This window comes from Urocampus carinirostris, chromosome 16 (genome assembly GCF_059441175.1).
Source record: "Urocampus carinirostris isolate Australia breed hairy pipefish chromosome 16, RoL_Ucar_1.0, whole genome shotgun sequence".
In the NCBI taxonomy this organism is placed as follows: Eukaryota; Metazoa; Chordata; class Actinopteri; order Syngnathiformes; family Syngnathidae; genus Urocampus; species Urocampus carinirostris.
In genome coordinates, this window is record NC_142364.1 from 21,779,853 (window position 1) to 21,794,710 (window position 14,858).

Genomic DNA, 14,858 nt, shown 5'->3' on the forward strand with positions numbered 1-14,858 from the left:
TGTTTTTTACAAGGCAAGCCTTTTTCAAACCTTACTCTTGCCTGTCACGTTTTTGCTCCCGTTTGTCTCCGGCTACGACCCGTTTTGATCCCGACCACATCTGCTCTCCGGTCCCGACTTACGACCCGTTTTTTATCCCGACCACGTCTGCTCTCCTGTCCCGGTTTACCACCCATTTCTGACCCCAACCACGTTTTTGCTCCCCTGTCCCAGTTATCGACCTGTTTTAAGGTTCCTGACACCGCCATCGCCCGCAACGGAAGATCAACTCCCATATTCGAATCACAATCCGATTGCAAAAGCGACTTGCTTCCTGCGTCCAGCGAGCATTGGATCGCGGGCGCTGCCCTTCTTCTTTCTTTCAATAAAAGTGTGAGAAAACATTACGCGATTGGGCCTACCCTGTGTGCTAGTCGTGACAATTTCTCCTTTTAACGCTTTCTCTTACTTCTCTTTCCTTCTTTCTCCTTTTCTACCCTTCAATCATTCAATCTTTCTTTTTGTCTCGTCTATCTTTTCCTCTCCTTCATTCTCTCTCCTTTATCGCTGTCCTTTTCTTGCTTTCTCGCCCTGTTTCTCTCTGCTTCCCTCTTTATCGATATTTCTTTTTCCTGCTTTCTCTCTCTTTCTCCACTTCTCCCTCACCTTCTCTTTATCCTTCTCTCTCTCTCTCCCCCCCCCCCTCTCTCTTCTCGTTTCTCTTTTTCCTGTTGTCATCTCTCTCTCTCTTTTTCTCTCTCACTCTAAGGAATAAACTCGATCTCTTCCTTGGTAGAGGTAATAAAACACCAGCAGCGGTCAGACGGGAAGGCTGCTGCGGGCTCCTCCCACCTCTCCCCCGCCAACTCTTCATCCTCCCTCCCTCCGGAGCTGCTGCAGAGGGTTCCGTCCTGCACCTCTGCACACAATTCATTCAAGCAAACAGCAGCAACGTGCGCAGACTACAAGCCCCCAGAAAACTGCTACCTTCTGGATAAACCGAGACCAAAAAACCGGACTTACACTGCACCCGGGAGACATTCCATCAGGCGACTTTTGTTGCGCGGTCTTCAGTGTTTTTAGCAGGGTTGATTTCCTGTTGCCAGGCAAAACCGCAAAGTCCGAGCAGGTAAGCTTCCGGTCAATTTAACAATTACTGAAAAAATACTTAATATAACATATTTGATAATATCTTATTAAACTTCGTTGAAGTGTCCTCATTGACTTGAAAACCTGTTCTAAAACGTGCATCCATACATATTCTTGGGACGCTTAAACTTGTAATCACGTTGTCAAAACTTTATCGGTCATTTTCTTATTTAATGACCTCACTCAGGCATGTTTTTAACAAAAGGGATTAATTTGTCCTTTGCAATTGGTGAGCAACCTACAGCTCGTGGGTTATACCTGGGAAATTCTCTTGAAATCAAAACCAGAGAAAAACAACTTCAGAAATAATATTGTTTCATCCCCATTTTTCCACCGTATTTTTTAATAAGCCTGGCGGGTCACTAGGGGTTTGTTGTCTCTCTACCAGGCTATTAATGTTCAAACGACATCCAAACTCGCCCCCCTTTTTGAGCCCAAGAATAGAAATAGTTTTAAGCCATGAGAGTGATGAGTAGCATTCAGCATGTACTATTCATAGTCACCAAAAAGCTAAACGGAACCAAAATGACTTCTTTTGCCTCATTTCAAACCCAGGTCTGAATCCTGTTCCATCCCCGACCAGGCTTAGTGAGTTTTCAGGGGGAAACCCTACAGCATGTTTGGCATAATTTTAAATGAAAACATTTTACTATGTTATATATTCCGAACTGTTAACATTTAAAAGTGGTGGATGTTAGAGCTCACCCTTATTTTTATGCAAGAAAAACAATCCGTCTCCAGAACAATAAAAATAAAAAACATGTGCTTGCTTAAAACCGGAAATGGCACACTTTTACCAAAACAAAAACGTGATCATTGGAATGGTTTATTTACACGCAAAGATAGCAGCCGAAGTCTATATTTTTTGTAGATATTTAAATTAGAAATTGAGTATGCAATGTTTCTAATTTCCTGCTTCTGTGTTGGAGTTGGATTTATTTATTTGCATCTTTACTTGACTATGATTCAATTGAATTTCAATTCATAGGCGAATAATTCGATTCAGATACATCTCATTTAAAGGGGCCAGGGTTATTTGTGAGTTATGAATTTTACATCATTTTTGAAACTATAAAGGACTGTTGCACATAAATATTAAACAAGATATGAACAGAATTTATATATTAATTTATTCTGGTTAGGTGAAGCCATTTCTTAACATTTATGGGTGCTTTTATGGTTTGTACAATTACCTCGTGGTGACGTCTTAACACGTTCATGTTTCTGTTATTTTGGACGTTGTCATGTGAATGAACTTCTGCAGGTTACCTTTTTTTTCTCGTAAGAGGAAGTGAGAAATATTGGACCTTAAGCTTGAGGAGGGGTGGGGAATGTCGACAGTAGCTGTCATCAAATTGAACAATCATCCCGAACATGTCGCCGGACGTCTGGATTACCTAAATAGAGACGTAGCAGGACTTTTTTTTTCATATCAATAAAAACATTATGGTGCAAAAATGTTATACTAGTTAACAACAACTTTTAAACAGGCATATTTTTGCTTTCCTGTGTAATGTAAATGGCATTTTCTAACTTTCAGAAACAATGCATTTAGAAAAAATGACCCCCTTATTAAAAGATTTCGCCGATTTTAGGTGTACTTTTTCTTAATATGTTTTCAAATTGTACAGTAAAATGGTTGGAAAAGAAAAATCATACTTAAAGTATTCCAAACTGTCTACAATGGCAGATCATTTTATTCATGTTAGGTAATATTTTTCCATCTTCGTAGAATGTGATTTTATTTAAAAGAGAGAAACCTCTCTTTTTTTTTTACAGAAATGTCAATTTAAAGAATCTCCGAACAATTTTTGTTGTACAGGCCTCTATTAGTTCAAAGACAATAAATTGTGTTGGTATAATTTGAGTTAGACAAAAAGTTAATACTACCCATCTCTGGGTCGGCCATTTTGAGAGTAGTTTTTGTGCGATGATGACCGCGGTATTGCTAATGACCAATCATGGCTCTGCTTCAGAAAGCAAGTAAACCGTGAATGGCTGTCATCTGAAGCATTGGCAGTTGTGATGTTATCTTCACTCAAAATGGCCGCTCCCAGTAAAGGATAAAAAACGGTGGATTTTGTTTTTAATTCACATTATTTAAACATTATATTCATCAAAATGGGGTGTTAGGAAGAGTGTTGTTCTACACCTTTTTATTGCCAGGAAATTCTATGAGTTGAGTTCCCACAAGTAGGATTTTTTGGTTTAAGAGTACCCTATTTTCCAGATTAAAAAACTCGCCTAAAAACCCAAATTGGCCTGAGTTGTATTTTTTTTTTTTATTCTTAAAGCTTTATTTTTTGTTTTTTCCATTCTTCAGCATTCATTTCTGGCACCGTGGGTAGATATCATGTAATAATGGGATTAATTCAAATGCTTCTTTGTGTGTCATGTGTACCACTCGTGGTCTAATGGTTAGGTTTTGGTGTTCTCACCGCCGTGACCTGGGTTCAATTTCCATTGCATACAATGTTATGCGATTTTGGTCAGTGAATTTGTTTGATGATCAATCATTGCATTAGTATGTAAAGTAGGTGTATACAATGTACAACAGTTGGTAGCTCTTATTGTCTATTCAATTGCATGCGACTTATAGTCCAGTGCACCTTCATAAATGAAAAATATATGACCAAAGACCATTTTTGGGGGTGCACGTTTATTGTGTGAAAAATACATTCACATTTTAAAAGTAAACCTTAAAAAGAGCGAAATGTTTTGCCCATGAGTTATGAATGATTTTTTTGTAGAGGGGGCATAAGAAAGAATATTTTTGTTCAGCAATTTCTGAACTACTGGCCTGGTTTGTTTGAAAAATTGTTGGAATAAAATTGGGTTATTTTGAAAATTAAATAAGAAAAAGACACAAATCTGATGGCCTTTCCCCGTCGTTGCCATGTAAAACAAAATCAACTCATAGCAGCAAAGCCATAGACAGCAGAGCCACTAAAACCAAAGTTATAGAATGCCAAAACCAAAAGAGAGTCGTCATGATTTGGTTTGGTCTGGATAACGTGAAGTCGATTATTTATGTCATCACAAACACAACTAAACAAGTGTTGGGTGAATTTTGAATGAGTAAATTCGCTTTTTGAATGAAATGATCTCATTTTTTCTCAGTAAAGGAGGCTTTGGATTAATCATCACATTCAAGACTGTGTTTTGAGAGCTGCAATGGGTTTGTGTGTCACCTTGTTGAGAGGTCATTAAAGCTGCAAGGTAAATAAAAATAAAGTGGGATGCCGGACAACAAACCATCCCTGTGAAGTGGTGTTGATCCTGTTGCTGTGGCTCCTGTTCAACAGGAGAAACTAGGTGTCGCCTTTGTTTGTGCAAGGACGCTCGCACATGTGCTCTGATTCTTTAGTGTGTTCAGAAGAAAAGACGGGTATTTTCTTTCTTTAGGGTGGGAGATTCACCCTGGTGAGACTTGCGCCTTTTTTGACATTCCTCACATTCCGATCTCCGGGATGTTTGGGGCTCGTCAGTCTTCTTGCGGGAAGGCTTTTATGTCACCGCGGTTCACAACAGGGAGCCTCTCTTTGCCTTTTCTGTTTTTTCTTTAGCAAGAAATGCCGGCACTTCTTATGTTTCACCAGCAGAAGACAATTATATCTCAATGGATGTCTGCCTCTAGGCTTTCTTGTTTCTGTTTATACATTGGAAGTTATAGCCTGCGAGGGAAGGCCAAGAGGATAGATCTTCATCTCCAATATTAGATTCTGGTGACTAGTGGATTTACTGTCAACTGAGTTGTCCTGTATCATCAAATATAGATAACTATTTTTTGACACTAAATAACACTTTTTTCCCAGTTTGGCCAGTCCTGTGTCTTATACAGGGTTTGCATGGGTCCTTGAAATACTTAAAGATGCTTAGATTTTAATGTTGTGCTTTCAAGGATTAAAAAGTGCTTGAATTTTGGGTGAAGTGCTTGTACATGTTTGGAATCATTGCCACGTTACACATAAAGTCTACTTAGAGTCCCAGTGAGTGCTTTTTGACCACTAGATGGCACTGTGTTGTGTGGTGCGTGTGAGGGACAGTGTCACCAATTACAGCCTGGCGACACGATGCCGAACAAACATGGCGGAGACATAAGTGGGGATTCCACTGTGTAAAAGAATACAAATTTCTCGACCCATGATTTTTTTTTATCCAAATTAACATTGATATAAAAGTTCATTTATTTTTGCCTAATATTGAAATCAAAGTTTTTTTGTACCACTATGAGGCACTAAATATTACACACTACCTCTTTAAAAATGACGCTGACTATTCTTTCTGGTGGTTTCTCTGTGCTATTGCATTTATTCTTCCTCTTCATTTCTATAGACAATAAAGGACATTGATTCATTCATACTTATTGTTTGTTGTGACTGACAAATGTTGCGATGTTAAATTTCTGGTGTAGTAAATTAGTGTTAGGGCATTGGATGACACACTTTCTTGTTGACTCAAAAATAGTGTTTTTTCTGAATACATAATATTAATACAAAAGATATTTACTTGTTGATTTGGAATTAGATCCCAGCTAAACTTGGTATTGGTTAATTTTGCCAACACAGCAGCTCGGAATAACTCGCAGGTTCCCTAATCAGCTGGTTTTCAATTAATCTCACTTCTACGGTGAGTCTGCCAGTAGGTAATTATATGAAGATTAAGCAAACAAACCTAACACTATGATAAGGGGAGTAACAAAATATTTAATGGCCATATATAAATCCTTTGAAGTACATCACGAAGTAAGTTTTTTCACTTTCAACCACACCTTAGTTTGCTTACAAATTTGACCAGGATGTAAAATTGGTGTTTTGAATGGAGATCACTAAAAACCAAATTGTTTAATATGTCAAATCGTTTTTAAAAATCTGCATTAGAGTAAAGGCTTTTTAATGTATTAGGAGCTAAAACAGCATTCTCTTGTGTGGTCGCTAACAACAATAGTGTTTTCCTTAAAAGAAAAATACTGGCGTAAACGTATGTCTCTCCCTTCCTTTATGGAATAGACTTACTTCAATACTTGAGGGAATCCTGTAAGTCGTTTGCGATGACATTAGGCTACCGTGCTGGCTAACGAGGCTAGCCTGGTAATTTAGAGAAAAAACTACTATTTGGTCTCCGGACTCTCCATAGTTAGTTCTTCCTTTTGCTTTGTAGGACTCGTTTCCGGTCGCTCTGTATGATAGGTTAAATATTACACGATGTACCTTCAAGTATGTGTTAACAATGCCCAACTGAGTTTAAAGAGCCTTTATATTTCTTCCCTACGACTCATATTTTTTTATTTTATTTTAAGTTTATCACCAGTGTTCTGCCCACAAAGCTCATTACGCTGACGGTAAGGAGGATGGGGAGTGGGGCGGAGAGATACCACATGGTCATGGTTTTCTTTAACTCTAGGATGAAAATGCTAACAATAGGAAAATGACTGTTTCAAATACAGTCCAAATGCCAAACCAAACCTCGAAGAATTTCACATTTTTGCACATGCAACAAAGGGAGCTACAATAATGATTCCAGCCAGAAAATGGCATCATCAAGTTAAATATTTTAAAGTTACAAACACCACTTTTAATATGTAACATATTACTGGGCTGAGTGTCTACTGAGGCACGCAATTCTCCTGCCTCATGGCAGAGGGCGATAGTGAGACCAAAGAACACCTCAGCCCCAAACAATGGAATTGGTGATAGTATTAACAAGCTATCAGCACTTGGCGCAATCCACTATTTTTTTTCATTGCATGGACTTCTTTTTTAATAATGGGGGATACATATCTTTTGATTATTTTATTCAAAAGGAGCAGCATATACATTAGACTTAATTTATGTGTTAAGCCAAAACAGTAAAACTTTTTTCATGATGCAGTTTATATATTGCTTTCTGGCTCTGCCAATCACATATTGAATAAGATGCAGTTTAATTGAATTGCAAATCTGACTGCCTCACCAGACACTAAAACAAGACCCACCTAACCCGAGACATCTTTTGGATTTTTAATATTAGCTTAAATCTTTGACTTGATTTAATCTAAAACGATTTCTGAAATTAGGTTGTGTTTAGCCTAAAAACGTTTGTTGTTTTGTCATTTCATTGTTTCCCTTGTCCACTGTGGTCCACATTTAGTATTCGGCAAAAACTATTTCAAAGACCTCTTTTCAATAATTAAAAAAAAAATTCTCTCTCGACTTTTCAACATAATAGAGGCACATTTTAGAAGGAACTTTAGTGTCTTTTCATAGTCTGTGTGAAAATGTTTGATCGCACAGGAAAGAAGGAAACTAGTCGATTACTTTGCTTACTAATTTTGCATTTTTTTTTCTTTTTGATATTACCGTTCCTCTGCTCATCGCTGAAATATTGCACAGAGACTCAACAACACACTTTTTACAAAAAAAGTCGATTTTTTTTTTTTTTTAATTAAACATTTTTCTGCAGCTCTTAGTTGAGAAACACAACAACATGAATGACTCGTTATACCCCAACCACCACCTCTTTGACCTGGGGCCTTCTAGTATAGCTGCTACAAGTCTCTTAAAACAAGGACTTACCGCCTCAGACAGTTTTCCCAGGGCAATCACCACCCTAAACAAGCTCACAAGTCTATGAATAAATACACATCTTGCCTAAGTATAGAAAACATGGGTATTCATATCTTATTTATCGACTTATTTTGAATTGTTGTTGCTGCTAAATTTTGTTTCACTATATTTCATTGCACTTTGCCACAATGCACTTACAACAGGGATTTCACGCTCGTGCACGTTTTCTTTTATTCTAGTATAAGACGGTGAAAGTAAGAAAAGGACTGTTTTAAATACAGTCAAAATGCCAACCCTAACCCCCCAAAAATTAAAAAAAGAAGAGTTTATTCAAGTGTGTCAAGGAAAGATACGTACGTGCATGCGCCACACAAGCACTTTGACAGAGGCTTGCAATGATGATTTCAGACAAAAGATGGCATCAGCAAGAAGAATATTTTTAAGTTATGGATATTATTTCCTTTTGGTTTAAAATAGCTTATCTAAAATAGAACCAGGCGTCACAACCCAGTATCCTGTTTGGCTTATGGAGCTAGCAACAGAGGAACTTAAATTTATGACGATTGTAAATCAAATTTTGGGGCAAAAAATAACTGTCGCTTGGACAGATTACAGAACAAGATTGTACTTGTAGGTGCACTTATTTTAAACATGTGTTGTCTTTTTCCGGTCTTTCTTAATCCAGAGCCCTGGCAAGCACGCAAGTATGTTCTGCATGTGCTGGAACGCTCCGTTGCCGCTTTTGACCTTCCGCTGAAACGAGCCAAGCCGAAGATGTCAGCGTGCAGCGACTTTGCCGAACACGTGTGGAAACCCGGTTCCTGCAAAAACTGCTTCCACCAGCTCGGCGCCCACAAAACCGTAAGCCGTCCGGCCGCGCCCGCCGCCGCTTGTACGAAAAGCGGAGGCGATGACCACGCAGTGACGGCGCCTTCGCCATACAGCAAGCCAACCATTGCCGTCAAACCTACAATGATGAGCATAGATATCAGCGAGACCATGGCTGACATAAACATGAACATAGAGCAGGTGACTATAAACAGCTTGTTCGCCGCAAAAAATCATTTCACCCCATTGGCACTAGGTTTTAAGTCTGAAATTAACTTTCTACAAGAAAAATGGGCTTCTCTTTGACTCATTCAATGCCAGACAGTTCTCTCTAATAGGAAGTGCAGGTGCCAACCAATTTTCACAATTTTGACCCATTTTTGAAGGCCTACAGAAAATTTAGTTGAACTATATAGGCATAGTACACATAAAAACAAAGCTTGAACTCTCATCTTTCACTAGAAAAAAAAATCTAACTTCTAGCATTGTTTAGTGAACAACAGTTCAACATTGGTGAGTTACTTGACAATACCCGTTTGCAAGAAAACTGGCCCTATGTGAAAGGAAGCATTTCAAACTGAACTTTCACTTTGGCACCTCCAATATCTAAACAATGCTTTACAGAAACGCAATGGCACTCTGCATGTAATTTATCGATTCAATTCCTTATTTCATTCTATAAATTTCTGAAAATATCTTTAAAAAAGAATAATTCCATGTAAAATGAGTAAAATCGTCTGCCAATGAGGTCATATTTTTTGCAGTCTTTAAAGTCGACAATTTTGAATGCAGGCGTACCTAATTGTTTGTTTTTATGTGACAGAAGAGCACAAAGAGTCCAGTGGAGCGTTTGGGCTTGAAGAAGATCCTGAATCTAAAGAGTTTTATGGATAGTAGTAACTGTAACAAAAGCATTAAAGACTCCAGTGTGGTGGACACCAATACTGACTTCTGCATGTGTTCCCTGTCCAAAGACTCCATGATCATTAGCAACATGTTAGTCACCCAAGATGAAGGTAAATTTCCTCAAAATGTCAATAAAGACAGCAGTAGTCATCAGAATACTACCACGTCCCCCAGAACCTTTAGCACTTCTAACCCTTTTAGTGCAGCAAAGAGAACATATTTCTTGCAGAATTCTGTAGACAAACTATTTCCTGTGGATACCAGTCCAACTAGTCCTTCCAAATCGTACAGCAATTGCACTACTGGGCTAACTGCCAAGACATCCAGCACTTCCGCAAGTTCCTTAACTCTTGACTCCATAAATAGCGGTCAGCCATCTGTCCTGTCGAAACAAAACAGCCCATTTGACTCCTCAACCACTGGCAGCAGCACAGATTCACTGCCCCTGACCGAGGATTCAGCGGGAAGCCCCCAAAGCCCACAAAACATTGGTGATTCTGTGCCCAGTTCCCCCTGTGGTCCAGACTCGGAGCCTATTTACGCAGAGAGCACCAAAAAAAAGCGTAGACAGTTTGGAGATGGAGGGCAAAGTAATTTGAGTTCTCCAGACCTGACTAACAACTCCAAACCTTCAGGAGAAGGTCAACCAGCAACAATCTCTGTGATGGCTGCTCACACTGAGGAAAACAATAGGACGTTCTACCTGAGCAGCCCAGATTCTGCCGTCAGCACCCAATGCCACTTTAGCCCCAAGACGCACAAGGATCCCAGTACAACCGCCTTCCGCTGGCCCAGTCCAAGCCGCAGTGTCCCTTCATTGGCAACAGAAAACTGCGTGCACCCCGGCCCTCAATCCAGTCCGCCTATTCCACCTAAAAGGACCTCCAGGTCCCCCAAACTGGGCACCTCCAGCCTGTCACCATCCATCTCTTCACCGGTCCCACTTCCGGACCTCCCCAGACTTGGCACCTCCAGCCTTTCTCCCTCCTTAACCTCTCCAGTACCTCTCCCTGAACTCTCTATGCTTTTCCTCGTGTCTGCCAAAGAGGGACATTTCAAATTGCAGCCTGAAAACCAGAACCTGGCAGCATCTGAGCGTCGAACAAAGAACCACCGCCACAGCTCGGCCTGGAACTGTCGTATTGATGAGGAAGAGGAGGAGGAGGAGAAAGAAAGGAAAGGGGCTGAAAGGAAGACGCTGGCTACTAATCCCCGGACGACATCTCGTGTAACAGAACCGGTCAATGGCACTGCTGTTTGGAAGGAGTCCAGAGTCTGCAGCAAAGCCCCGAGTAGCCCCCCTCTGATGACGGAGCCAGGCACGGCTCCCCCGCCCCAGCTCGACAATGGTGCCTGTCAGGGTGCTGTCGCAGCGGAGGAGGCCAAGCAGAACGGGAAAATGCCAGCCGAGCAACAGGAGAGCCCAAAAGAGCCTCAGGCACCGGGGAGGCTGGGATCAGCCAGCCATGAGGTCCTTCAACAAGCTCCGCCGCCTCCACCCAAGAAGCAGCACAGGTAAGAATGAAACCTTCAATATTCTATTGTACTTAGGTCGCTGTGTCAGGGCAAAATGGCAAGATCGGGCCTAAAAAATCTGACCCGACTCAGACTCGAAGGTATTGAAGCCGAGCCCGAAGAGAACTTGAAATTTTATAATTTATTTGTGAGGACTCGGGAGATTAAAGCCTGTCTTTTCTACAAAGTATACGTTAAACAAGATTGTATAAACATTTACATGTTTAATATTTCTGTGTCTGCAGAGGTCGTATTAAAATTCCATCATTGACAGATTTTCTTAAGAGTTGACAGGAAAATTGAAATGCCGTCTGTCATTTTGACGAGTTAAAAATTGGGCCATACACCACAGCGGCAGTACTTCCTTAAGAATCTAGCGCGGCACATTCGATGACAGAGAGGCAGAGAAACAAAGAACAATGACGGGTGGACGATAATAATAAAATTTATTTTAAAAAGGCAGTAAGGGAGACTCCCGGCCCAACCTAACATAATGATGGACTTTTTCGAAATTGCTGTCATACAGCCTAGAACGGAAAACTTTTTTTTAAAAAGAAAAAGATTTGGCAGAGCGACTGGGCCAGGAGTAAAAAACATATTTATTTATTTATTCTTTTTTTGTAGTTGCTGTACTGAACTGTCCCTTCCCCTGTTTTACATATTTTGGGGGAATTTTGGCTTTTGATTGGCAGGTCAGTAAATAACAACACAAAAAAGATTGGAGCAGGAAATTTATGACAACGATGACACAGCCCAATGCAACAAGGTACACCTGCATACTTGCCTGATAAGCTATCATGGTGATAATGAAATATTTATCGCCAACAGAATTACTTCAGAGAAGAGCAAATTGAATGTCACCAACATTGTACGTGTTTACAAATTAAAACTGCTGAACTGTAGATAGTTAGCTCTGTAAGGTTAGCATGTAAACATTGGCCAAAGTCTGGCTAGCGGCTAAAAAAAAGGTGTTAGGAAAGGGACACATGAACTTCTCTGTAAAAACCTCTCTCCGTCTCCTTCCTTGGTGCGTGTGAAATTAATAATGGAGATTTTTAGCTGAACCTTTTGAAATTAGCGCATCCCTATTTCTTATATGTTGCCTCATTTCACGTACATAAGCTGACATTCCTGCCTCTTTGTTCCTACCTGCGACTGTGCTTCAGCATTAATGGAATTGTAATTCATTCGTGACACCTCCACTTTGCGCTTGCTACATAATTTAGCATTCATGTTGGGCACTTACTCCTGACAGAGTAAATTCATTTAGCTCTCCGAAAGGATGTGAATTGTGTTGGTGCTGGGTATATGCTGTGGACTGTGCCACACTTACTGACTGCGGCTTTATTTCTTCTCCATTCAAACAGCTCGTCCATCCTCCATGCACGCCTTGTTCCATTCATGTCTTTAATGGGATTTTTTTTTTATATAGCAACTGCAGTTGTTAAATAGTGATCTTTGTTTTGACTTTAGTTTGATAGCCCGAGATAATAAAAAGAGGGAACAAAGATAAGTATTTGTTACTTTTGCATTGAAATATTAAAGGTACCTCCAATTCGGCCATCCTGCTGGAAAAGAAAGTCATTTTTTAAATGAGATTATTTTAGAAGGGTCTCTGAACATGGCATTTTGTTTTAAGATTTGCTGTCGGTAGAAGATGACATAACAGTTGCACAAGTATTATTGACCAATAATTGCTTAGCTGAACCCTGTGCAAGTCAAAATGTCCGCCCAGAACAGAACAAAATTGATGGAGTTCGCTTTTAACTCCTATTGTACGAATATAATATAAATAATATTTTTGCCCTTTAGTGAATATGACCAGTTGCATAAGTGTGATGGGCCGTTAACTGAGACTTGAGCAATCCAAAATGGCCGTCCCCACAGAGGAATTAAAACAGGTAGTTTGCTTTTGAACTCCTAGTGTACAAGTATGATGTCAATCACATCTCTAAGATTTGCCGTCGCATGAAGATGACATCACGGTTGCTCAAGCATTCTTGGCCAATCATGGCTCAGCTTTAGAAAGCAGAGGCGTGTTCAGGAGAGTGATCAGACATGTAGTCTCTTGTTAATCGCTTGCCGCGCACTGCTGAACGGGTTGTAATCGCTCACTCTGATTGCCTTACTGATCCAAAATGGCCAACGACAGTACAATGGATTTCGTTCTACAGCTTGCTTTGAGCGAGTTGGCTGATATGAGCGACAGTTCGCATATTGACACAGTTAAGGTTATCCTAAACGCAGTGGAAGGGTCATACCTGTCTTGCATTGTTCACAAACATTACCAGGCAATGTAAGACGATATATTACATCGCCAACAGCACTCGTCAGGGTGAGATCCTCCATCTTCTGCACTGTCGACGCCATGTTGGAAATCAAAGTAAGCGGTCTTTCTCCCGTGATTACTCGGGCACGCGAGCGCTCAATAATCACTGGCCGTTCAGAAGCTAGCGATAGCTCGCGATAGCAATCACTCACTCTCCTGAACACGCCTCAGGTGATGTGCAATTGGTAACTGAGCACTGGTCAGTCAAAATGGCTGCCTCCGGAGAGGCGTATAAACAGGTAGAATTTGATCTTTAGCTCATATTGTACAAAAAAAATATCAATAAAAATGCCATGTTTCAACATATTATTATTACAGAGTAAGGACTCAACTAAAATGATGCGAGCAAAGCAAATAATTAAAACTGTGTTTGGGCTTCAGTTATACTTAGAGTTTAGAACAGAACATTCTGATATATTTTTTTAGTAGAAGTGTCTTGATACAACTTACCAATACTGCAGCCCAGAGTATTATCTAATACCGCCATTTTCCGCAGGAATAATTAAGTACATGCTCCTTTTTTTTCACACCCAAATTGAGAGTAATATTTATTTTTACAATTGGTTCATTGATTTTTAACGTCGCTTTTTACTTAGTCAAGTCAATTCATGTTTATTAAACACCAAATGGTTGTTTTTAAAGGGGCAGTGTGCATTATTTAGCGGCTTCTCGTGATGAAAAAAACATAATTTCAAAATCAATATTATTTGAATCATAAGTAAAAATACGAGATCTATCATATTCTGTTTTTTAAAATACCCGCGGATAGAGAATTTGCCATTTCTTTTACATAATATAAGCCTCATATAATTGTCTGCCAACATGCTGTTACAAGTAGCAAAGGTTGGGCAAAAAAAGAAAAAGGTGCATTTTGGTCACTTAGTCTTTAAAGTTTGCATTCTTCTTTGTGCTTTTGGTTGTATTGCACAATACAGCGGCATCTAGAGGTCAATTAGTACATACTGTCTCTTTAAGCGCCAATACCTAAGAGTTTTAATGAAATCCGATAAAATCAGATGATATTGGACTGATCACCAATGTTAATATTGGAATGGCACAAAGCAATTTCTTTTTTTAGATGGATGGGGATGAAAATGTTTTTACCATTTGTAAATGTCAAACCTTCTAGAGCAAATGTTTCTTTACTGGTAAACCTTTTCTAGCATTATCATCTCGCACCTCTTTGTTATTTTAAAAGTCGTTACCCAACACTTGAAGCCATTGAATGCGCCTGTTATGCAAGATGATGTCTTGAATCATTTAAAAGTCACAGATGGCCCTAAAAAGGGCTTCACAGTTATACTGTCAAAATACTTCTTTTGTGGGGATAATCTAATTCGTATATATTTTTCACTCATCAAATATGTCCACAGTTATGTCTACATGTTTTGCCTGCAGTATATGCGCAAGGTTATAAAAGATCATAAAAGGCTTGCAGTGCGAGTCCGTTAGAGATCGCCAAAAGGGAGGAGGGATTCTGCTGAACAGATTGTTGCCCGGGGCAACATCCAAACTGTCCTACTCAGTCCATCAATAGAAGGAGGATTAATAGATCAGGCATTCGTCACTCGTCATGCGAGCTCTCGTCATGCAGGATCGCTTGATTT

General features: G+C 39.8%; 1 protein-coding gene across 1 annotated transcript in view; it reads left to right on the plus strand.

Annotated features, from left to right (window-relative positions):
* Positions 1 to 771: 771 nt before the first annotated feature.
* Positions 772 to 14,858, plus strand: part of prag1 (PEAK1 related, kinase-activating pseudokinase 1) — a 34,049-nt gene continuing 19,962 nt past the window's right edge. The window contains exons 1-3 of the mRNA XM_088356101.1: positions 772 to 1,108; positions 8,359 to 8,702; positions 9,325 to 10,922. Of these exons, the coding sequence (XP_088212227.1) occupies positions 8,448 to 8,702; positions 9,325 to 10,922 (1,853 nt within the window). The 5' untranslated portion in view covers positions 772 to 1,108; positions 8,359 to 8,447. The remainder of the gene's footprint in view (positions 1,109 to 8,358; positions 8,703 to 9,324; positions 10,923 to 14,858) is intronic.